This window comes from Chaetodon trifascialis, chromosome 10 (genome assembly GCF_039877785.1).
Source record: "Chaetodon trifascialis isolate fChaTrf1 chromosome 10, fChaTrf1.hap1, whole genome shotgun sequence".
Lineage (NCBI taxonomy): Eukaryota > Metazoa > Chordata > Actinopteri > Chaetodontiformes > Chaetodontidae > Chaetodon > Chaetodon trifascialis.
The window spans coordinates 1,256,283-1,281,330 of record NC_092065.1 but is presented as its reverse complement, the minus strand read 5'-3'; the positions used below and the strand labels follow the sequence as shown (position 1 = coordinate 1,281,330).

At 43.7% G+C, this 25,048-nt stretch overlaps 2 protein-coding genes across 3 annotated transcripts; both read right to left on the bottom strand.

Annotated features, from left to right (window-relative positions):
* Positions 1-2,471: 2,471 nt before the first annotated feature.
* On the bottom strand, positions 2,472-10,480 carry LOC139337301 (high choriolytic enzyme 1-like). The gene is made up of 7 exons (XM_070971832.1): positions 10,406-10,480; positions 9,837-9,882; positions 5,492-5,644; positions 4,637-4,754; positions 3,654-3,832; positions 3,188-3,269; positions 2,472-2,598 (listed from the first exon to the last, which is right to left on the bottom strand). The coding sequence occupies exons 1-7, from the start codon at positions 10,478-10,480 to the stop codon at positions 2,472-2,474; spliced, it is 780 nt and encodes a 259-aa protein (XP_070827933.1).
* A 1,065-nt stretch (positions 10,481-11,545) lies between these two features.
* On the bottom strand, positions 11,546-23,484 carry gtse1 (G-2 and S-phase expressed 1). 2 transcript variants are annotated; one of them, XM_070971830.1, is made up of 12 exons: positions 23,385-23,484; positions 23,058-23,097; positions 22,910-22,967; positions 21,058-21,706; positions 16,502-16,663; positions 16,195-16,330; positions 15,317-15,691; positions 12,937-12,991; positions 12,580-12,792; positions 12,249-12,471; positions 11,952-12,068; positions 11,546-11,856 (listed from the first exon to the last, which is right to left on the bottom strand). In XM_070971830.1, the coding sequence occupies exons 2-12, from the start codon at positions 23,077-23,079 to the stop codon at positions 11,770-11,772; spliced, it is 2,097 nt and encodes a 698-aa protein (XP_070827931.1). In that variant the 5' UTR covers positions 23,080-23,097; positions 23,385-23,484; the 3' UTR covers positions 11,546-11,769. The 2 variants fall into 2 exon arrangements, with proteins under 2 accessions (XP_070827931.1, XP_070827930.1); XM_070971829.1 differs by having other exon boundaries at positions 11,559-11,859; positions 23,058-23,148; positions 23,385-23,440.
* Positions 23,485-25,048: the final 1,564 nt, after the last annotated feature.

Sequence of the window (25,048 nt, the reverse complement as noted above, 5' to 3'; positions counted from 1 at the left end):
ATACTTCCTGTCAACAGTTTGTCACATTTTACTGAAGCAAGGGTTTTATAACATCTTTCAATCATGTGTCAATTTAATTTTACACTTAGTTTATTCCACACTGAGGAGAAACTTTGCTGTTGGCTGAAAATACCATTTTGTCTCTCGCACACATCACTGTCCCTTCACCCTTTACACACTGCAAATAAGCCCAAATGTCGAGGAAAGAGGCCTTTCTGTGTGGAGTTTGCATGTTCTCCCCGTGTTCACCTGGGGTAACCTCCACAAAAAAAACCCAATAAAAACATGCAAGAAGATCACCACCTGACCGAATGGTGACAAAAAGGAACTGGGTCCCTGGGCGCCGCTATTGGCTGGCAGCCCACTGCTCCTGGTCTGCCGGGGAGGAAGGACTAACCAGGATGGGTCAAATGCGGAGGAATAATTTCACTGAGGCATGGCATGTACATGTTGTGTTGTGATTAATAAAGTATGTCTTCTTCTTCCTCTTCTACACTATAGACACGTACATGTAACCAGGGGTACGGCCTCTTTTAATCAGGTCTGTTGTCTTTGTTCTGAATCTGTTTTAATCCACATATTTGTTCAACTGTTTTAATTAAAATTCAGCTGGATGACTGTTGCATTGCTTGTGTCTTTATCTGTATCGCTCCTGTTAAGTAAACTGCCAAATACATTAACTGAGGGATGAAAATGTATCATCATACAAGTGGTTGAAAAAACTAAAAAAAAAACAAAACAAACAAACATATACAAGAACAATTAAAACTAAAACATCAAGAATTCAAATATAAAGCATGAATGACATAGGCTAAATCATCAAAATATATTAACTATATTAAAAATTACAATCTGGGCGAGGGGGACCTGTTAATCATAGAGGGAAATGTTTGAGCCAACAGAGCACTTGCACAAAGGTTTAAAGTTCAAAAAGGAATAAATTTAAAGGTACAATGTGTAAGAACTGGACACCAGTTGGAGGGCTCTCGACCGCTACCTGCTGCTCACTATGCTACTAACTGCTGTTAGGTAGTTAGCTCAGTTAGCTGTGCAGCTAGTGGCCCTGTTAGCTAACTGGAGTCACATGACTATATGAGACAGCAGAGAGTGAAGCTGGGCAGCAGTGAGGGAAGGTCAGGTATCCACAGGAGGATTTTCTTATCTGACATCCAAGAGTTTTGTTGAGTTATTTTGTTTCTGTTGAGTCTGAAGTGTTTCACGATTAGCTTGGCCACTGAGCTCATCTTGAACTCACAGGGTGTACGTTTCTATAGAATCTATTTTCTCTTTTTGCAAAGGAAAATGAGAGAATAATTCATTTCTTCACATTTTTGAGTTAATTTTGTTTATTCATTATAAAAAATAAACTATCCACTTGTTTCTTGATGTATCTCACCATGCAGGTGGTTTTGGTTTCATGTGGTTTTTGGATATCAAACTTGGAAACTTCTCCATTGTCATTATGAAAGGGGAAAAAGTCTGTGGGCTGCGTGGAAATCTAACTCTGGTCACTTGGATTAATCATTATGGAGGTGTGTCTGTGATACGAGCTGCCGGTATAATTACTTTAAATATGAACTGTTTCTCACAAGAATATAACTGATTTCTTCTTTCACAGTTGGACTCACAATGGGTCCGTTTTTTAATTAAGTATGAAAATTGATTCAGCAGAGCCAGCCACACTCAAAGCAACTCGACAGCCTGCCTGGAGATTCTGACCTGTTATGCTAGCAGCTAACGTAGCCTGAGGCAGAACCTGCAGCCGAGTTAAGATAAGACTTTATTCATCTCCCACCGGGAAATTAAGTCGTTATAGCCAGCATGAATTAAAAACAGTGGCACAGAAGGGTCAAGAGAAATAGTATAAAGAATACAGAATAAAAAAAATCAACTATGCATTTGAACAAATTGTAAAAATACTAATTTCGGTAAAAAATACTACTACCCATAACAATACTATTACCAATATTCCTTATGACAAAAACAACCAATGTCATGTGTGAAAACTGTACTTGAGAAATACCGTTGCAAAAAAAGAACGAGTGTGTGTATATGTATAATATGTAGAGCTTCTAAAAAAAATACTGTTGCTGATATGAATAATAAGAGTTAAGCAGATGAGAGATGGGATCTGAACCTCATGTGGTCTTCAGACCAAACCAATAGCTCCCTGTGAAGCTGCAGGTTTTCTACAACCTTTTTATATATCTTTATATAGAAACATAGAAACAGAAACATTTGGTGCAAACATGCACAAACAGCAAACAAGGATTCAGAGTTTGAAGGTTTATTGAATGATGAGAAAACAGCTAGTTTGACATCTCAGCTGTCACTGTGCTGCCATTTTCATCACCTGCTGGACAAGCAGACGCAGAAACACGTTAAAGGCGACAAACACACTTGTACATTTCCTTCTGGGTCATTTCAAACCAAAGTACAGCTCATACAGACCTGACATGTTTTCTGGCTGTTTAACACTTGTAGAGGATGTTCAGTCTGTCGATGTCATTTTTGCTCATCTCGGTGGCCGTGCCGAATTCAATGTTAGGGTCAGGGATGGGCGCCATGGTGGGCAGGTTGTTCCCAGAGAAGGCATACCTGCAGCCATGGAGAGTCCAGAGGTTGAACTGTAATTCTTGGTATTTAAATATTGCTTTTTCAGCCTGAACTCATTCTCATGCTTGTTTTTTATGCGTGGATGACTTGATGGCATCAGCATTAAAATGTTGTCATCATTTAATAATTTTTTGTGAAAGAGAAAAGGGTCCAGGGATTAGGGACTGTATGAAAGTTATTCGGGTGGAGAGGGGGTCACAGGAGGAGGAGGGTTACATATTTTTTCTTTCTGTTGAGCTTTGTCTTATTTTCAGATATTGGTGGAGGGTATCGTGTCGAGTGGAGGGGTCCAAAGAATATATTGACAAGGCTGGGGAAGCTTTTTTTGACGTGAAATATAAAATTCAGCCCACCCCAAAGCCAGTAATTGGCACACGGTCCCTTAGTGAAGGGCACTTTCAAAATGAGGCAATGAGGCATCTTGGCCATCCTGGAAAAAAAAAGAGGTATCCCGGCCGGCTTGTGCATTAACAAACCAATCTTTGCTGGGGTTAGGGTTAGGGTTATTGCCTGTGATTGGCTCAGTCAACATGGTGTGAACTCGTTTGGGAGGTTAAATGAACTTGTCAACCTGTGGTACTGCATGACGGAGTTGTAGTCGTAGGGGGTGTTCAGGTTCAGGGTGCTGATCTTGTCGAAGGCATACGCCCAACCTGAGAGGAACAAACATCACAGTGAGACGTCAGAAAATGGCTGGAGCAATTACCGGTTTCAATTATGTCAATTTTAGTGTGATTTACTTTCTATTCTATTTTCAGAGATGTGGAGATGTTCAGCGGTCAATAGAGAAATAAAACATTTCTTTGTAGTTTCTTGAATAAATCAAATATCACTTAAATCACTGTGAATACTGCAAGGCTTTAGACTGAGGAATTACATTTAGCTGAGGTCACATTATGAACAAAAATATGCTTAAAGTTACGATCAAGAACATAATTTTGATTATTGATCATAAGTGCTGGTTTTGGCCTCTCAGATGTCAGGATTTAAAGGTCTTCATGTCGTGTCACACTATGATCATTTTACTGGATGCAGACCGGGCGCGATGTTCTCCCACAGGATCTGGATGTACTGGTCCCTGTCGGAGCGGCACTGCTCGTGGTTGAAGCCAAGGGCGTGGAGCAGCTCGTGCTGCACTGTGTTGTGGTAGAGGCAGCCCTGCCGGTCCAGAGACAGCGTCTGGGCATTACCGATGCGGCCCACGTAGGAGTAACAGCTGCAGTCATGCAATGAAAGGAAAACAGAAAGAATCAGAGCAGGCAGGAAAAGATCAATTATTATTTCTGCAACTTCATTTTTATACACTTTTTGTATATATGCACATATAATGTATACATGTATACAGTTGATTCTTATTTTGTATTTCTACATACTTATTCTTTCTGTTATTGCTGTCTGTAACAACATAATTTCTCCGGTAAAGTTATATCATATCTTATCGTATCTTATCTATAGCTCTCTATATTCCTAGATTTAGGGGGCCAAAAGGGATTTTTTAAGTGAGGCAAAGTCTGTCTATGTGAAGTGTGACAAACAATAATTTCAAATGACATTTGGCATTAAAAATAAAGTAATTCAGGAATATGAGAGAAAAAGCAAGGTAGTGTGCGTGCCTCACAGCAAGAAGGTTGCCGGTTCGACCCCCGGGCAGGGCCTTACTGTGTGAAGTTTGAATGTTCTTCCCGTGCATGCATGGGTTCTCCCCCGGTATTCCGGCGTCCTCCCACAGACCAAAAACATGCTCATTAGGTTGATTGGTGACTCTAAATTGCCTCTAGGTGTGAGTGTGAATGGTTGTCTGTCTTTGCATGTTGCCCTGCAATCGGCTGGCGACCGGTTCAGGGTGTACCCTGCCTCTCGCCCGTTGGGGATAGGGATAGGCGGTATAGAAAATGGATGGAGAGAAAAGCACACACACACACACACACACACACACACACACACACACACACACACACACACACACACACACACACACACACACACACACACACACACACACACACGCACAGTTTGTTACCCGTTGTTGGACTGGATGCTCACGTAGTCTCTCTGGTTGGTGCGTTGGACGAAGCGAATGCAGGAGACGTCATGGAAGGACAGGAGCCCACGGTCGATGATGGAGCGCTCACGAGAGGCTGAGAAGACACGTGATCAGTGCATGCTTGCATATCTGCAGCCAGGAGACCCGCCATTAAAACACTGAAATGAAACTGTGTGTGCAGGCCCTCGAGAAGAAGCATGTTCCAATTGGACAACATCATTTGTCTACTGTGACAATGCTGTGGTTGTTTGGTGAGGTTTAGGTAAAAATCTTGGGTTAAAATCACTTGTTAATTTCAGTTAAGGGGCCTGTGTCATGATGGTTACAATCATCACAATAATGCGGTTAAGGCTAAGACTGTGCACGGTGATGGTTTCAACTACAAAGATGAACCTCTTTTCTGCACTGACTCTATAACGTCACCTCACTTCCTCCTGTGCTCCTGCCATAATAACCACTAGAGGGCACTGTCACTCAAACATAAACAAATCGTATTGGGCTGCTTCTGAAAATGCAGCACATAAATGTTTATTAGCATGTGCAGCTTTAATGTGGGTCACTGTGCGATGTTTGTCTTAATGCTAACGAGTTCAGCTCTGCTGTTTAAAGAAAAAAGTTTTTTTAAAGAAATCAGAGAAAAATTATCTATGTGAAATTAAAAAATTTAAAACTCAAATACTATTGTGGAGGAAGTAGATCCAACATCAAAAAAACTACAGCACAGAACAATCAGCTTATGAATCAGTTTGTCATCCATGTTGCCTCCTCTCCTTTGGTCGACTGTTTTAACGACTTTTTAAAGACTGCTTTCAGAATCATTCAGCCACTTACAGAAATGTTGGGCGATGTCATACGGCACATAGACCTTTCCGTCGCTGGATTTAGGCCACATGCAGCTATAGGAGGTGCAGGGATCAGCGTTTCTCTTGTTTTCACTTTTGTAGGCAATGTCATCCATGATGAAGGGCTCGTCCTCCGTATGAACTGCAGGAGGACGTTAAAGGCTCAATCAGTGATTTGACCAAGTACATTAATTAGTTCATGAAAAGTAAATCAGCGCATCAGATGAAGGTTTATTGAAGATGTAACCCTTGTTATAATATGATGACAAGGCACAGGTAATTAATAAACTGTGATGAGGAATGGACCAGTACCAGAAGAATTTCGATTTGTAAGAGCCCTTGTGTTGAATTCAGAAGACACAAACAACACTGGTTTGAGGTTTTGTGTGTAACTTGTTATTATATAATAATAACACAATGAAAACACAACAATTTGTTGTAAACAGTATTTGAAAAAATAACAAACTAAAACTAGACAAATTCCCCTCCGCGGGAAATTTGGAGAATGATACAGTGCGCAATCGCTGATGATGTGGGGGGTGTAGCGATGAGAGCGATTTTCGCGGCCAACGCGTCCATCGCAAACCGAAAAAAGTATGGAACTAGACAATTTCCCCCTGGGAAATTATGAAAGGGCCACGGGGGCTACTGCCGGTGCACGTTATAAGAAATGCTAATGCTAAACTAACATTAGCATGTCAAATAACTCATTAAAAACATCTGAACCATCATCAGAACACACTGTAGAATCATTTTAATATAGGTTAGCATATTAGCATTAGCATGTTAACATTGTGGCTAATGCTAACAGCCAAACATCACTCATTACCTCACTAAGGCCGTTTCTCAATATGCGTTCTTCTCTGTACTTGTGTTCTTGTGTACTTGAGAAACGTCATCACTCTGAGTCCAAGTACTGTTCCAATTCTGAAGTCCGCATCTCGACAAGTACACTCAAATGCCCGGATGTGTTCTTGCCCCTCCCACTTTATCCAGTATGCATCGGATGGTGACTTGTGCGGACTTGGGGCAACCACGTATCCCAGAATGCATTTCATCGCAACGATGCCGGAGGAGAGGACTCACAACTATAAGTTACAAGTTTGGAAATACTGCTGTTTTAGTAGTACGGAATGTGGTTTTAAGATTATTTTATGTGAGAAAGTGGATGTTAAAACTTGAAATCTGTGGTCGATTCATCACGATAGCGTGTAGTTTAAAATTTGCTCCAAAGTTTTTGGAGATGTGTCGTCCTGCTAACGTCATCAAGTACGCTGCTGTCCCAATTGCAGAATGACGGTCCTGTGTCCTCCCGTCCTGGAGAGACTGTACTCCCAAGTCGAACTTGCTAAGTCTGAACTGCCAAGTTCGTAAGTCCGAACTTGGCGTACTTGGTATTGAGAAACGGTCTAACATTTACCACTCACCAGTAATAGGCTAGGCTGTGGCTCATTGTCAAGCCACTGCATAGCTGCAGCTGAAACTACATATGTGTGTGTATGTGGGAGAGGAGTGCTCAGAGAAGTACTGAGGGTGCTTTTCATTACATAAATTGGTCTCCTCGTCTCCTCCACTCGCTTCCTCTCCTCGTGTCTTAGCTCCGCCCAGCGAGGACATGAAAGAGGGATGCGAGGAAAATCCTCGCTCCACAGCGTCAGTCCGAAGCGACGTCAATAACTGATGACGTTTGCACAGCTGTAAAAGCTGTAAAACGTGATATTATGGTCAGATCTGCAGTCAGACTGTTCTACTCCTGATTGCTATTGATGAGGTTTCAATTATATGCCATTAGAGGCATAACAGAGGATTAAAGATTAAACCAACAGCCTTGTAGCCTTGCTTTAAAAAAACGTAAATATATACCAAGAATTTTCATTAATTTCTTCGTGACAGATACAATTGTTAAAAGGACACAGTTGAAACAAGAATCAAGATTACATTTGTGAAGACCTGCTCCCGCCATGATTCAAACGTGTGCCACATACGACACGCCCCTTAAATAATAAGAGACTTCCGCGTAGGCTACACCGGTGTATCCTCACTCTGATCCCCTTCAGAAGCCTCCTCTCTCCTCGCTCCTCGTCTCCTTCAGGTGCATTTAAGCAATTGGAAGATCCTTCATCATGGCGGAGGGGAAACGACTTCCGGGTCGACGAAGGAGAGAGGACACGAGGAGGCACAATTAAATGTAATGAAAAGCACCCCGAGGCTCAGTGGTTGCCATGGAAACTTGAGGTGGTGATCAATGATGTCACCCACTCAGACACAGGTGCAGACACACATGCATTGCATTGGAGGCAATGAGGAGCAGAGACAGAAACATCTGAATTTAGCCTCTGCGCACCTCTTGAACAAACGCTTCTCACGCGAAGACCGAAAGTTCTATTGCCAAATTTTCTTCACCATCAGAGCTACAAGGCTTTGCTGTACACGCTGATCACTTTCTTTTTTCACTGGGGTCAAAAAAGCGTATTTTAGAGCGAGTTTAAAACATGGCTGACTTCTGTCTCTCCTGTTTTTGATTTGTATTGGACCTTATGGGCCAGGTCAGAGGCGCTCTCCTCGCTCAGAGGCTCATAAATCAAAAACCGTAAGTCCTATCACTTAGCCATCGTGAGAATCAGAACAAGCAGCACTACAACTCTGGAAAATTTCAAATGTGTAGAGTGAAATTTGTGCTTTGGAGGAGCATGGAAAGAAAAAAACTTTTCAGAGCGTCTCTCCACTCTGGCAGTTAATCCCCTCCACTCTAGCACGAACATTCCGTGCAATACACACCCATTGAAATCTCCAGCGGTTGCCGTGGTGACAAGTTTTGATATATAATTCGCCTGGGTGCTCTCAAAACTCTAGGACTAGTAGCGAATCGAGGGCTCGGGGCGAAGCTATTTCATAGCTGTAGGGGGCAATAGGCCTTGGGCGATTGCCCCGTGGCCCTAATTATAAGAAGAAGAAGAAACACGCAGAAGAACAATAGTGGTTCAGTGCTTTGTTCAGGGCAAAAGCACTGTATCACTAATAATAAAGCCGGCAAAAATAAAACCCCTTTTTTTTTCCCAGAGTCAGTGTTGGGGCCCTTGTTGCTTTCCTTTATTTTTTCCTTCTCCACTCAGTGTCAATGTATCAGTGTAAGTGTTTGTCCTACCACACCGTCCGTGCGACAGGAAGATCAGGAGTCCGTCACGATTCTCCAATCCGATACCAACAATTCTATGTGGCTCACCACCCAGCTCACACTGGGAATCCTTAAATCTTGGACTCTGGAACAATCTCTGGAAGCATCCCACGAATCCAACAGGAAGCGTTGCAATGGATGGTGGAACGTGGATGCAACCTCTTCTAAAGATGTCATCCAACAAAAAAACCTGACCACTGAATCACTATGTGCACGAACTTTACAGAGTTTCACCCCACCAGGTCGGCACAACCACTTTGACTCTTGCGCTGCTCTACAAAGTGAAACGTGAGCATTTACAGTCGTCATACATTATCCGGAGTTAACAAAGCTTCATTTAAGATATTTTTCTAGCATCTTACCCGTAAATTACCACTCATTCCAATAGTTTTCCTTCTCTGAGCTCGCACGAGACTGCAGCATGAACATGCTCCGAATCAGAATATCACAACAGGATGTCAGACTACCGAGCCGATCACCTGGGGCTCACACAGCTCGCTGATTGGCTAGGTGGGGAAACCCCGTACTAGACTGAATTTGGTCATGTACAAAACATTTTTTCTCCATTTTAACACTTCTAAGACACTTTTAACAGTTTTTATGCATATAAATAAACTACCATGAATTATTTATGTATTTCAAAATAAGATGAATTATTTTACAGATTCTTATTAACTGCTTAATAAATTGTTCATCCCATAATTAAAATGAATTACATTACGGGAGAATTTCAGCAAAACAAAAGAGAATGTCATTTCAGGACCTGGGTTACAAAGATTACACACAAAACCTGTTTTTCAGATGAGGAAAAACCACCTGGGAGCATGAATGTACTCTGTCTGCCTTTGAATCATGGCATGGAAAGCTGACATTTTGGCTTGTAGGTGGTGCTAAAGAGGGAGTGAGTCCAGCCTTTTCCTGTGGCGTGAGCAGCCACAGCAGCAGACCTCATACTGGTCTGCTGTGAGTGTGAGTAAAGGCAGCATTTCACTGCTGGATGCAGCTGATTGAGGTGGAGCTACTTTATACACAGCACACCTCTGGGGCTCTTTGTGTCTGTGGACTGCATGCATGTTTCGGTTAGTGGCTAGTAATGCAGCAAAATCTGTACACTGTCCCTATTACATAAAAATAAATGTGGATGGACATAGTGTCTTACCAACATCCTTGTTTGCCCTCCACAGGAGCTCAGAGACAGACAGATCCTAGATCAGGGAGATGACAGCACTTTAGTGAGGAGCTCATGTATTTCAGTGGAGTGCAGAGTGTTTCTACAGTTTACTCTGTAACACAGCTCACACTTTCCTCCTACATGAACAGCCAGAGCCTGAAACTGTGAACTGTGTGTCTTCATCAACATCAACATCGGTCAACGTTAGACTATAAAGTGACACGGATTCTGCTTAAAATACCCCTTAAAGTGCTATAAGGTTAAATAGGACTGCACCATGAGACCTTTTTTGTCACATAACAAAGGTGGCTCTCTTTTAAGAAAGACGGACAAATGCTGTTGAATATTTTAAAGAAACGCCAGTTTGAAACAAAAACTTGGCTGGTAGTTTATGACATAAACTGTGTTATTGTGAAAACAAAGTGAAAAACAAACATAATAAGGATATAAGTTAAGATTTTAAATGGACTAACAGAGATGAGATTAAACAAAGGACAGAACATCCAGATCACACACGGATGCAGTTATTTATAAGAGCTTAACTCAGATACCCTCACCTTCTCTGCAGCCCAGGAGCAGCCAGAGACCACCAGGAGGACGAGGACACTGAGCGCGTGCTTGAAGGAAGCCATGTTACCAGCCTGCAGGTGCACCGTGTTTCCACCTGGCGAACGCTGCAGCCGCTTATTATCCCCTTCAGCGTATCTATTAAAAACAAACAAACACCCCTTTGCAGAGTGATAACATGCTTGTTGCCTTGAAAACATGCTGGCGATTCCCACCTGAACTGAACTCGATGAAATCTGCTTGTGGAAGCCAAAACTGGGAAAACTAGATGTGAGTCTGAACTGGATTAATCTGATTTTCTTCAGTTGTTTATTTCAGGAAACTTTCTAAACTGCAGAAGCTCATTTTCCTAAAGATTAAACCACATTTTATCTTCATGTTCACATTTTCAGGTGTGTCTATGGAAGCCTGTTAGTGCCAGGACATTCAGGACATGCAACAAATTAGACACAGTGGGTCATAATTTTGACTTAATATTTCATAATTTTTACTTTAAATTCTTTTATCTTATAAATTTGACTTGGTATCTCCAAATGTTGCCTTAGAGAAAAATGCAAACTCAATATGTCAACATAAAGTCTAAAATTGAAATTTCCCAAATCTATTTTGATCATTAACTTTGTTTACTGAACTATATCATGTACATATGTGTATATATGACACACACACACACACACACACATAATGTACCCCATCATATCTTGATATTAATGCTGTTGCCTGTAAATTGAGTTTAATTGAACTATTATGTTTCTGCTACTTTGCTCTTCTTTATTTTATACACCTTAAATGAGTTATGTAAGTTTCTCCATTTATTTGACTATTTGTTTGTATGCTTGTGTTATATATGTGTTATTTGATTGCACTTCTCTGAGAAACAGACAGCTGACATCTTGGCACTCAGCAGTGCTTAAAGAATAATTTCAGTTTTCCTTCCACATGTTTGGCCTTTCACTCTCTACAGATGGATGACCATCTCTGCTGTCAGTTGACGAATCAGATTTATTTTTCATTTTCATTTTTTTCCTAAATATTTAGCCTTACTTAAACTTGCAGTGAACTATGACATTGTTTCTATTTCTACCTGTGCTGGTTGAATGTGTTTAAATGAACATGATTGTAGAGTCGTGACATGAACTTTTATTTATTATTTATTGAGGAATCAATAAGAGCAGCAAGACAGTGACAAAAGTGTAATCAGGTGCAGAAAAACTGAATATTTTCATTAAAACACTTTGCTTAAGTAAAGACTTCACTGATAAAATCTCCATCACTGGTTAATTATCAGAGTTTCTGAAGGCAGAATCCTGATCAGTCCAGTTTACTCAGATCCAGGTCTTCAGGAGGATGTGGATCAGAAGGACAGGTTGATGAGCGGAGCGTTGTTCTCTCTCTTGTCTTCTGGACTCCACTTGATGAGCGGAGAGCTCAGGTCGATCAGCTGCTGAAACAAATACAACAAACCGGCTCTATTTACACACAAACACACACTCTGAGTGTGTGGATAAAAAGTTGACTAGGTGAGGTGTTACTTACCTGACTGGTGGTGCAAGGCTTGCTGCTGGTCCGGATCAGGTCGGGGGTGTTGGTCAAGTCGATAAGCAGTTTCTCTGGAGGCTGCAGACTCGGAGCTGGAAGATCCAACAGGAGAACCTGAAGGGAGAACGGAGAGAGTGAAGATCTGTGAGGTTCTCCTGAAGGAGGCAGCTTGTTTTTAATCAATCATTTCATTCAATATTTGACAAATCCAGGAAGCAAACAGTCCAGGACAGTCGTCATAAGACGTCATGGCGTCTTACAGCTGGGTTTGTATTTATATGTGTGACCTCTGACCTCCTGTGTCTTGTTGGTGCTCTCCTCTGCCGCCTGCAGTTCAATCAGGTTCCTGCTGGGCTCTGATTCACCCTGATTCGGTGCACCAGGATCCGTGCTCTCTGATTGGTTAGGCTGCAGAGGACTGGCGAGTGGAGCAGCAGGAGGCTCCTCCTCCAGACAGAAGGGCTGGATGTCGGGAGCGTCGACAGGCTTCACCTCCTGTGTGTCTGTAATGGCGGGGCTACACAAAAACAACAACAACACAGCAGTGATCTGATGCAGTCGGTCCACACCGATAGAGGTCAGAGCTGCGTTCCTATAGGTTGAACAGCAGTTTAAAGCATTTCACCTGTAACCCCTCTCTCTCCTGGCTGAGGCAGTGTCAGCGGTGGGTGGTGGTCTTGCGGCCTGGAGCAGGTTGGTGGGTGTGGCCACGGGAATGGTGGACATCCTGCGCCTCACTGGGGTGGGAAGGGTGGAGGGACGCTGCGCCGTCACCTGTAGCAACCTGCAGCTGCCAGCAGAGGGCGTCAGAGGACCAGCAGAGGGCCTCTTAGGAAGACTACAGGAGAGGAAGAAGTTAAGATGCAGCACAGAAGGACAGGACAGGTGCTCTTGGTGTTTTTTTTTAATGCAAACTCTTGACATTTGATCGCTTGACAATTATGTAAGTGTACAGTGATGATGGTGGAGCGCAATGACCTACCTGTCCACGCTGCCCACTGATATCAGTCTCTTTGGCTTCAACGTCTTTGAGACATCTGGAGATGAAACACAGAGAGACAGAGTGAGAGACAGACAGACAGGTTTATCAGAGAATCAAAGACAGAGACAAGAAGACTTGCTTTACTTTGAACCAAAATATCTAAATTCAATTCAATATTCCTTTATTAGTCCTGCAAGGGGAAATTCCAGTTACAGCAGCACCAATAAAGCAGATAGTCTGTATAGTCTGACAGCTGCAGGAAGGAATGACCTGTGATACCGCTCCTTCACACACTTTGGATGTAGCATCCTGTCACTGATGCAGCTCCTCAGTGCAGTGAGTGTGTGTTGGAGGGGGTGGGAGTAATTGACTGTCATGAAGGACAGCTTGGCTGTCATCCTCCTCTGCCCCACCTCCCCCAGCAGACTACACCATAGAAAATGGCAGAGGCCACAAGAGAGTCATAGAAGGTCTTCAGGAGTGCCCCCCGCACCCCAAAAGCGCAGGTGGGCAAGGACCAGATGCTCCAGGGCCTTCATGAGGTGGGATGTTAGGGCCACCGGCCTTTAGCAGCTAGGGTCCTTGGGATGTGGGGTCGCGGCACCTTTCCCAGTCTCAGACTCAGGTTGAACAGATGTCCAATGATCCCGCTCAGCTGATCAGAGCAGGGTCTGAGGCCGTCCGGTCCTGCAGCCTTCCTGGTCTTTATCCTCCTAAGCTGATTCATCACCTGGAGAGGTGTGAGGCACAAGTTGGGGCAGGGGGGGCTGAGAGTCTTGTGATGTAGATGGGGGGCTGGGAGGAGCAGTGGGGGGTGGCATTGGTGACGGTGAGCTGAATACTGTGGGGAGGTGGGGGTGTCAGTGGGGTACTTGGGCAGAGTGCTGGCAGAACAAAGGAGGGCTGCTGCAGGGCTAATGATGCAGCTGGGGGAGGGGCAGATGCTTCCTCAAACCTGCAGAAGTAGCTGTTCAGCTCATCTGCCCACTTTGAAACCCCGGCTGCCTGAGAGTTTGGCTTCTGGTGGTCTGAAATGGTTTTCAGGCCTCTCCAGACTCCTATGGTGTTGTTCTCCTGCAGCTGTTCCTCCATTCTCCTCCTGTATTTGTCCTTCCCCTCCCTGATTTTCCTTCTTCGCTCCCTCTGAACAGTTTTCAGCTACTCTTTGTTTCCTGACTTGAAGGCCTTCTTTTTCTCCTTTAAAAGAGCCTTAATGTCAGGATTGATCCAGGGTTTGCTGTTTGAGTGACACCACACAGGCCAGGTGGGTACAGTGTTCTCCACACAGAAATTTATGTAGTCTGTGATGCTGTCTGTCAAACTGTCAATGTTCTCCCCATGAGTAACTGAATATTTCCCACACTGTTGTCTCGAAGTCCTTCAGAGCCTCTTCAGCCTCGTCAGACCACCTCTTCACTGTGCGGGACACAGCTGGTTGCCTGTTAACAAGGGGCTTGTATACAGGCAGGAGGATGAACCAGGTCGTGATCAGCTCTTCCCAGAGGGGGGAGGAGTGCTGATTCATATGCCTCCTTAGTGTTGGCATAGAATAAGTCCAGTGTTTTATTGTCTCTGGTGGCACACGTGACATACTGGATGAATTTGGGCAGAGTGGAGGACAGGTGATGGGGAAGAGTAGGGGCACAAGTCAGAAGTCCACAACCAGCTCCTTGGTTTTTCCAGCATTAAGCAGCAGGTGGTTCTGCTGGCACCAGTCCACAAAATCCTGGATGAGACCTCTGTATGACCTGTTGTCCCCATTTGTGATGAGGCCGGTAATGGCAGAGTCATCAGAGAACTTCTGCAGGTGGCAGGTGGGTGACAGGTGGGAAAAGTCAGCCGTATAGAGGGTGAAGAGGAACGGTACCAGCACTGTCCCCTGGGGGGCCCCTACACGGCAGAGAACAGTCCCTGATACACAGTCCTGTGTCCTCACATGCTGTGGGCGGTTGGAGAGGTAGTCCACTATCCAACATGTGAGGTGTTGGTCCACCCCCGAAAGCTCCAGCTTGTTTCTCAGGATGGCTGGCCTGATGGTGTTGAAAGCACTGCTGAGGTCCAGGAAAAGGAGTTTTATTGTCTCTGGTGGCACATGTGACATACTGAATGAATTTGGGCAGAGTGGAGGATTAAAAATCCCCAGAGATCAAATGAACCCATGGCGTTAATATGAAGCATGGAGTGTGGTGCAGCTGATGACTGGCTGCTGTGCCTCAGGTCACGTTTTAGCAACAGAATTTGTCGATGGAGTTTGGTGCGATGTTGTGATGTTAAGAGTAACCATTTTCTCATTAAACTCCGGGATGAAATAAACTAAAGCAAAACTCATCTGACGAAAAGACAACGAACTGACAGCTCTGACATCATCAGCCTCCCTTACCGTCTCCAATGGAGAGTCCTCTGACGCTTCCACTGTGTGTCGGTGGGATCAGGGCCTGAGGTTTGGATTTGGTTTTCGGTCCACTCTGCAGCTGGGCCGAGGCAGTGGTGGGAATCATGGCGGTCCTCTCCAAATCTCTCTTGGCGGGCGTAAGCTGGAGTGGCGTAGACCTTGTGGCTTTGACACAGTCCACCTCAGGCTGCTTCCTGGCCTGGGCAGACAGCGAGGGGCGACCGGTGGTGGAGGACGCTGGCTCTGTGGTACTGTAGACAGTTGAGCGGCGCGGCCTGCTGTGATTTATGGGCTTGCTCATGCTGCTGGGGGTGGGGCCAGTGGAGCCGCTCATACTCCGGTTCAAAGAGGAGTTCAGTTTACCTGAGAGAAGACACAACACCTGTAATGCTGCACCTTCTTATTGGATGATGAACACAGGGGGCAGCAGAGTAGCTAATTGGTTAGTTAGCTGCTAACAGTTAGCCAGTTGTTGGTTAATACGCTTGAAGTTAACTGTTAGCCAGTTAGCTGGTTGTTGTTAAATTAGAATTATATGGTGGATATTTAGTTATAAGCAGCTTGTCAGATAGCAGCTAACTCGTAGCTGTTAGCAGCAAACAATATTAACACTGTGTCTATGATGCTAATTACTTTGCCAAGTATTTTGGAGATTTTGTAAAGATGTGGTTGGTGGGGATAAAAAAAATGTCACATTTCCGAATACATTTTTATGAACATGATGTATTTGTTTGCAGCATATCGGATAATTGTCCAAGTATCTGGTGACTGTTAGACTTAGACTGCTTCTTTATTGATCCCAATTTGGGAAATTTGTTGCAGTAGCAATTAAACATACAGACAGAACACAGTAGCTGTTAGGGTACCTTTAGCAGGGGACAGACATAGGCTGGAGTTGAAGCTGGACACTGAGGACGAGGATGAAGATGTGTTTTTCCTGTCTGCCACCCGCTTACTCTGAAGGGACGGAGCGCTCACAACTGACAGGTTCTTCATGATGCTCTGTAGGAGGAAAGACGATCAGTTATTTTCACACTGTGTTAGGATGTCTAAGATAATATACAATAAACATTAGCAATCTGATCGCTTTTATTAAATGTGCTGCAGTGAGCAACTCTTTGACCAGCTTTCCAGAATAAATCAACCAGAAACAATTTTGAACAGGTGTGTCACCTTGGTGGGCGGAGCCCACGTGCATTTTGCCAACAGGCTGGAGTTGAGGGAGGAGTCGCTGATGTCAGAAGCCATGCTCGCCGAATCAGAGAGCAGATCCTCACATGACTTTGCCTTACTGGAGGGGCGAGACACCGGGCAAGGCTTCCGACCCCCCACTGTCTGAAACAAACAAACAAACAACACAGCTGATGTTACACCTTTTCCACCATTATCCGACTCAGCTCCTCCCGACCGCAGACAGTTAACAAGCCAATTTTTCCAGCTTTTTTTCAGTCATTTTGTTGCATTTTTTCACCCTGATGAGCAACAACTTTTGGTCCTTGATAAATGCTCCTCATGGTTTCTTGGTTTGGTTGATCTGAGCGACCGTGAACGATGCAAAATACCAGCATTTTGAGTGTTTCATTGTGCTTATTATGCAGAAAAATCACTTCCTGCCCTCCATTTGCAATTTGTGCCACAATAAAAGAGTGACATGACATTAATACAATGATATCCAAACTGGCAGTCGGGACCCCTATATTGGGTCACCAGATAATTGAGGCATCACAGATGATGCTTCCACTGTTCTGCAGACGCTCTGAGGAGTTTTTGGAGCTGGATTTGAGCAACTAAATCCTAACTTTACATAATTCCATGAATCTGTGCATGTACATAGTATTAATAGAGCAGGAAATGTGAAGCACTGCTTCGAGACTGTTTGCATACCCAGATCACATTCTGACTCACAATACCTGACATGCATGTTTTTCTGTATTTGTCCATGGACAGCCAGTGTTGGGAGTAAATTACTATAATTTCAGGTGTACTCTTGATGGAAAAAAAATCTGCACCTTGCAGTCTGTTGTTTTCTGTTTGTGCTTTAGGAGAGAATTGAGCACGGCCCATTTATACCCTCCGTAAATAACGGATACGGACGCTTTCGTCCGTATCCGGAGGCTGTTTCATCCGTCAGTTTGTCCGTCGGCTCTGAGCTTAGCCATCCGGAGCTCTCCGGACGAAACCACCGGAAGTCGTGGGGGCAGTGTAGAGTCAAAATGAGCAAAATGAGTCAAACTAAAAACCGACGAAGAAGAGAACCGGCTCTACGTCAAAAAAAAGATTCGTCAAATCTTTTTTTCCTATTTCTCAGTACTGTCATTATAATAACCTCCTCTACTGACGCCATTACTGATGCCGGTATATGCTGACAGAAGTGTTGACAAGGCATCGGCTGCCATGACAACGGCTCTGTAATTTATGACTCGACATTGCCCCCTAGAGGACACACTGACAAAACACTGAAAACGGACAGAGGTATGAAGGCCCCCTACGGAGGCAACGTGTGGGACGGACGGATTTCGTCTGGATCCGGAGGGTATAAATGGGCCTTAAGGCTAAAAGTAGCTCTCAGTGACGTCATTCTTAGAAAAATCTTAGAATTCCTCAAATTCTAAGATTCTTCTTAGAATTTTCTCTTGGTAAGATAAAAGTTATTCACAAAGCGCCTTAGGACCAACCCGGATTCTTCAGTTATTGTCTTTGGTGACTTTAACAAAGGTAACCTCACCCATGAACTCCCTAAATACAGACAGTTTATTAAATGTCTGACCAGAGAGGAGAATATTCTGGATCACTGTTACACCACAGTCAGGGATGATTATCACGCCATCCCCTGTGCTGCACTGGGCCACTCTGACCATGTCATGGTCCACCTGATTCCTGCATACAGGCAGAAACTAAAGCTCTGCAAACCTGTAGTGAGGACATCAAAGAAGTGGACCAGTGAGGGTGTGGAGGATCTCCAGGCGTGTTTGGACTCTACTGACTGGGATGTGTTCAGGAGTGCTACCAACAGTCTGGATGAGTACACAGAGGCTGTGACATCCTACATCAGCTTCTGTGAGGACTGCTGTGTTGAGCTCCAGCTCCAGTCACCTCCACCAATGCCCACCTTAAAGGAGTCCAGCATCTGGACTCCGCAGGAACCTACGCTAGGATCCTGTTTGTGGATTTCAGCTCTGCTTTTAACACCATCATCCCAACTCCGCTTCAGGAGAAGCTCTCCCAGCTGAGCATGCCTGACTTCACCTGCAGGTGGATTACAGACTTCCTATCTGACAGGAAACAGTGCATGAAGCTGGGGAAACACGTCTCCGACCCAAAGACCATCAGCACTAGATCCGCTCAGGGCTGCGTTCTTTCTCCTCTGCTCTTCTCCCTGTACACAAACAGCTGCACCTCCAATCACCAGTCCATCAAGCTCCTGAAGTTTGCGGATGACACCACCCTCACTGGACTCATCTCTGATGGCGACGAAAAATAGAAAGTGAGCGCTGCAGCGAGCGAAGAATAAAACATGGAAAGTCCGCTCGCCAGTATGGCAGTTTTTTGGATTCTGTAAGTCGGACCGCAGTCAGACCAATGCAGTCTGTAACTTATGCAAGACTGTCGTCCCCACCAAGACCGGTAATACCACAAACTTGTTTAACCACCTTAGTCGCGCTCACTCTTTGGAGCGCAGTCGTATTCACCAAAGTCCAACAACATCTACAACCGCAGCACCACCGCACAAGCAGCAGACCACCATGCAGAGGTATCTGCTTCAGTGCCTGATGACAAATCATCTAAAAGGCACAAAGACGGAGGCAGTGCCATATCATATAGCTAAAGACATGCTTCCGCTGAGCACTGTGGAGAAGCCAGGTTCTAAAAATCTAATAGTTCATGTATGTTTCAAGCAATTCAATGTTTACATTTAAACATTTTCATTTTAAATTTAACCTTCCTCTGATTATAATCCCCAAAATATCAAGGCAGAAAGGAAAGGAAATGTCAACACAACCATGGAAAACACTCAAACAATAAATGTAAATAAAGGTGTAAAAATATAAACAGAGAGAAACCTGAGAACTTCTTTTTTTCCTGCAGGTTTAGTGCCAGAAAGTTCACAAGCTGATTCACCTTCTGGTGAATAAAATGTTTCAAATATGTGCAGTGTTTTGTAAACATAGCAGAAACTGAGGTAGACTTGACATCTGTAAACAACACAATAGACAGCTCAATAAGATTGGCTGAACTATAAAACCAGCCTAGACATATGAATAACTTCAGTCACTCTTCTTACTCTAAACATACATGAACTATTCAGTTATATTTTCATTGCAAGTTTGTTAAAAACAAAACAAAACAAAAAACATGTGTAAGAGATTTTTAGAACCTGGCTTCTCCACAGTGCTCAGCGGAAGCATGTCTTTCGCAATATGATATGCCACTGTCTCCGTTATGTCTTTGTGCCTTTTAGATTATTTGTTATCAGGCACTGAAGCAGATACCTCTGCATGGTGGTCTGCTGCTTGTGCAGTGGTGCTGCGGTTGCTGATGTTGTTGGACGTTGGCGAATATGGCTGCGCTCCAAAGCGTGAGCGCGGCCAAGGTGGTTAAACAAGTTTGTGGTATTACCGGTCTTGGTGGGGACGACAGTCTTGCATAATTTACAGACCACATTGGTCTGACTACGGTCCGAACTTATAAAATCCAAAAAACTCCATACTGATGAGCTGACTTTCCCTGTTTTACTGACAATTTCGCGAAGCATCAAACATGAGACAACAAGATGGCGCAACCGAACAGGATACTGTTACATGATTGGTGTGTTAGCGTGTCACTCCCACTGATCAGCGATTACTCCCCACGTTGCTCGGTTACCTGAAAGCGAGTGCCTTTGTTCATGCAACCAACCTTGCTTCGCAACTGTTTCTTCCGACTAAGAAAAAAAATTATCAAATGTTTTATCGAACGCATTTTTTATTGATCTTGATTACATGTCTATCGTTATCGTTTTATCAGCCAGCCCTAGTATCACAATTAATTTAATTTTGCTGAGTTTCATCATCATGACATAAAATCAATGTCACGATTACACATTTCTTAATACAGTCCAAGTTATATGATCGGTTGATTTTACTGTCCATTCATTACTAGAAGTGCGGAGCACATTTTTTCTTTCTTTTTTTGTCTTTTTCCCTTTTTGTAACAACCAATCACAGCTTTTAGAAGACTGCGTCAGACCTAGCAATGGGGTCAACCACACCTCCTCACTAAGATAAGTGTCTGTAGCTCCTTGCTCAGAGTTGCTGTCAGACACTTCCTGAATCACTCTTAAGCTAAGATTCCTTGCTAGGAATTTTAAGGCTAAGTTAGGAGCTCTCTTAGGGAACTCAAAGACGCTTTGTGAATATGGGCACTGGTCTCCTTTACTCCCTAATCCATCCTATCCACCTCCTACTGCAGGTGGACGCCCCCAATAACTCTCTGATACTGATGTGTTTACACATTACATGTGGAAGAAACCCGCAGTGGAAACACAAAAAGAGCCTTGTACCAAAGATCAACATGATTGTGTGAACTATCATTAAAAGATTACAGGTTTGTGAGCCCCTGCAGTGGATAAGTCTGTCAAGAGATATGCTGTTACAGGGTGACACCAGATAGCGCCATCACCCCATCACTGTTGTGGTGTCCTATTTAGTGAATGTTTCACCTGAGAACTGGAAAATAAAAACCCAACCTACTTTGCCCAGTGGTTGCAGTCTGGTTTTCTCCACTCTGCTCTTGCTTGCTGAGCAGGAAGTTGTTGGGGCGACCAGTTTGCTTGGCAACACGACGCCCAGTGTGGCTTTCCCTCGCAGTCCCGTCCTGTGCTGAGCCTTGGCCACAGGGCTGGAGGTGCTGAGCCTGGCAGGGGCAACTGGTCGAGTGAATGACTTTCTGTTGCCAGAGGTGTGTCGGGTGGATAAAGCTGTGTTGCTTTCTCTCAGCAGGCGGCACTGGACAGCGGGCGGCAGCTGCTTCATGGGACTGTCCTGCACACAGAAGGTCTGGCGTTTGATGGGGCTGAGTGCAATGGCACTCTGACTGAGCACACCCAGTTTGGCTTCAGCATCCTGGATGAACTCTTCTGTGTCAGTTGTAGGGTCGGTGGTCATGCTGGTCTTATCATCCATGTTGTGGCAGCTTTTCTCGCCGGTCTGCAGCCAGTCGGCTAGTCTGTGGGCTTCCTGACATACAGCCTCCAGCTGATCTTCGGTCAGCGGACTCCAGCTCACCTGCACGCCACCTCCACTGTCCTCAAGCCGAGACAGCACGTCGACAGAGACACACCTCTCCTTATGGCTGACTGGACCCACAAACACCTCATCTTCATCTTCGTCACCTTTGGAGCTGCAGAGCAGAGAGAGACTTCACTGACATCATCGATGACATCACGGCTGAGAGGAACATTAACAACTTGCAGCAGTGATGTGAGAGCTAAAAGGAGGTGGAAACACTTCAGTTTTCAATGACAAACCAACAGAGAAGATTAGACTCGTCCCACATGCTACCAGTAACTGACCAGCAGATGTGACCACTTTGACCGCTCAAAACAAAGGTAATGCAACAAAAAACTCGGATTAATACTTCACAGTTGTTTGCCTCCACCAACCACTTAGATTGCATTTACATCTATGTCCATCCAGACTCATAATATATGTAGTGAAGACTTTGAAGGAATTTAATAAAAGGCATTAAGTGTATTTTTTGGGGAAATAAAGAGCTAACGATATTGACATGTGAATAATGTCCAGTGAGAAACATGCTGTCTTCACTCAGAGACTACTTTTCCAGAGCTTCATCACATGGTGCAAAGACAAGCCCCTGAAGCTCGGTTTCAGCACAACCAAACAGCTTGTGGTGGACTTACAATGGTTCAAATATGGATGTTACTGCAAAGAAGCTACAAATTCTCAAACATGGATGGATTCACAGGTATCTTTCTGCAGCTGTCTCAACACCCTCTGAGCGTAAGAGCAGCACCTCCATTTCCTCTGTGCTCTGTATTGTAGGACAGAAACGTCCATCAACAGTAAAAAACCAAGCCCCATTTGAGACCTTAGCACCTTGCACACAAAAATCAGAAGATTAGGGTTTTCCCAGTTACTTAGAATCTGGTTTTATCCACAGAAAGTTTTGCTGTGACACATGTCCTGCCTATTTGAATTGATAGAATGTTAGCTGAAATTAACAGTGCCACTCACAGCCCCAGTCGGCCTTAGGTGGAGCAGACAATAGAAATCCAGCCCACCAAGGTTTGTATTGGGAAATGTCAGCCAAATCAGAGCATATACTGTACACTCTATTTTATCCTTCAAAATACTTGTATATTCGATTGTATATTTTTCTTTTTGTGTATTGTGAAGGAGTCTACAACCACATTTAATTCTGCAATCCATTCATCCATCCATCCATCCATCGTCTATACCGGACCATCCCTTTCGGGGCTAGTTTCTATTATAAAAGTACCGGTATTACTGTGAGTACTGGTGATTATGGCTTCGGTAGTACTTCCGCAGTACCCGAAACCGAGTTTAACTGACTGTTTCCTACCTGGCAGGCGACAGAGACACATCGAAGTCAAACTTTTCATCGGGAAGAAAGAGCAGATCTGTTCAAAGACACAGACGTGGTTCATTAAACACTTAATAAAACACCTGATTGATGTATATAAGTGCTGACTCAGGGAGCGTTAACCCACCGCTGTTAGCTCGACAGTTCATCCCGCTGTTGGTTCGTCTCTGAGGGAAACAGATTGATCCGGTTCAGACATGCAGCGGTACATTCAAGCTCTGACATGAAAATATAATGACAGTAATAAGCAGAACACGATGACAAACAGCGAAAAGTGTGAATCTAAACATGAACGTCAATCGCCACGGGGCATGCTAACTTAAACGTTAGCCTGTTAGCCTGCTCACAGCCATCTTAAATCAAACTGATATTAGCTTAAAACATGAAGTTTCGTTCATTCAGCGGCTCACAACATTCGCACAGGGTGACTGTTTAATTAGTGAAAACTACAAACCTCAAGATTTTCTGAAAACTCACAAATCTTCTTTTCTGCTCCGCATTCAAACAACGACAGTAAAACGCAAAAGCACACAATTCAAATCGCCTGCGCTTATGGTCACGTGACTGAAACGCACTCAACCATTGGTTGAAAGTCTATGACGTATAATGACCAGAGTTATGGGGATTGTAGTTAAAAAATTTAAAACTGATTACCGGCTGAAATGCGTTTAAAACCCGTTTCAAATGTTTGATTCCAATGAAATCAAACATTCTCTACAGAGAATTGTTGGTTCTCTGTAGATAAAAGAGCTTTGTCTGTACCAGCTCTATATGGAAAGTGTCCTGAGACAACTTCTGTTGTGATTTGGCGCTATACAAATAAAATTGAATTGAATTGAAATAATTTATAATAAAGTTAATTAACTTTTACATTAACAAAGAACAGATAACACATGAATAATGACAAAATCATTAAAAAAATACTGAAATCCTTATCAGCATTGGCTCAGAGTTTTGGCAATAAAAACCAAAATGTATATAATTTGAAAAATATGACCCTTTTGAGTTTGGGAATTGTTGATGTTTTTATGTAAGTGACAACTAAAGTGACATCTTGTGTTACAGTAACACAGAAACAAGGCTGAGAAAACAGACAAGGTCCATGTAGAGGCTGTTGAGGAGTTTCTTTTTTTATCTAAACAGTACATGACCTTTGGCCAGCTGTCATGGAAATATATGTTTTGAAATTTCCTGGTGTGAAATGTCACTGCTGCTGTGGATGAAGGGTCCCCTCAGGCTTTCCTAATAATGTATTTTGATGAATGTCATACACACAGTTTCACTTTTGTAATCTAATAATCATTTTAATAAGAAAATTAAATGTATCTGAAAAAAAGTCAGTGCATATTCACATAATTAGTACAAAAATCTGATCCCCTACAATACTGACACACACCAATAGGAGCCACAGATGCCCAGTCAAGAAACAGCTCTTTACACCAATGATTCCCAAACAAGGGCCACTTGTAGATACCAGAGGGAGCATGCAAAAAAAAATCTGCGATTACATTCTTGAAATTATGATCTGATTAAAAAATATATCCACATATTGAGTCAGCTGTGACACCTGAAGCATAGTGCAATTAAGAAGATGAGAAAACAAGCTGGCAAAGGAGCAGAGAAGTAGTTACCCAACAGGAAGAGAAGACTGGTTGAAACAGATAAAAGTAATGGATTAATGGTTGTGGGGCTTCAGGTTGGGATCCACTGTTTTGCCTCATCTCACAGTCATACAGGAAAACAGTCACTGGATAACTCCTGGTTGTACTGGACAGGAACTCAGATTGTCCACCACGTGGAGCTGCTGTCACGTGCAGAGCATGTGAGCGGAATGGAGCTATAAGAATTCCCCCTCCTCACACACAGAGCTGTTCCTTGCGCCCGCTCATCCACTCAGTGGGGATGCACGCCACTCCACTAATCATCCCTCCACCTACCACTCAAATTTCTACCCAAATCGCTCACCGCTTGCTCTAGGAAAAGAATAAAACATCTGTCTTTTAATTTCATATTAGCTTTAACTGTAACCTGGCATCCAAAATAACTGAGTAGCCATAAACATTTTTTTCAAGCAGAAATTATTTATTCAAAACACACTTAGGCCTATGTTACAAGGAA

What these genes read in the sequence shown, in the direction of transcription:
- gtse1 (XM_070971829.1), bottom strand. Translation starts at nt 23,079, where the DNA reads ATGAACTGTCGAGCTAACAGCG. An exon ending in ATGTCTGTCCCCTGCTAAAG is followed by an intron (nt 15,692 to 16,194) that starts GTACCCTAACAG and finishes GTCTTCTCTCAG; the next exon opens with GTAAACTGAACTCCTCTTTG. An exon ending in GCACCAACAAGACACAGGAG is followed by an intron (nt 12,069 to 12,248) that starts GTCAGAGGTCAC and finishes TTCTCCCTTCAG; the next exon opens with GTTCTCCTGTTGGATCTTCC.
- LOC139337301 (XM_070971832.1), bottom strand. Translation starts at nt 10,480, where the DNA reads ATGGCTTCCTTCAAGCACGCGCTCAGTGTCCTCGTCCTCCTGGTGGTC. An exon ending in GCTCCTGGGCTGCAGAGAAG is followed by an intron (nt 9,883 to 10,405) that starts GTGAGGGTATCT and finishes TCCCTGATCTAG; the next exon opens with GATCTGTCTGTCTCTGAGCT. An exon ending in TGACATCGCCCAACATTTCT is followed by an intron (nt 4,755 to 5,491) that starts GTAAGTGGCTGA and finishes GTGTCTTCTCAG; the next exon opens with CCTCTCGTGAGCGCTCCATC.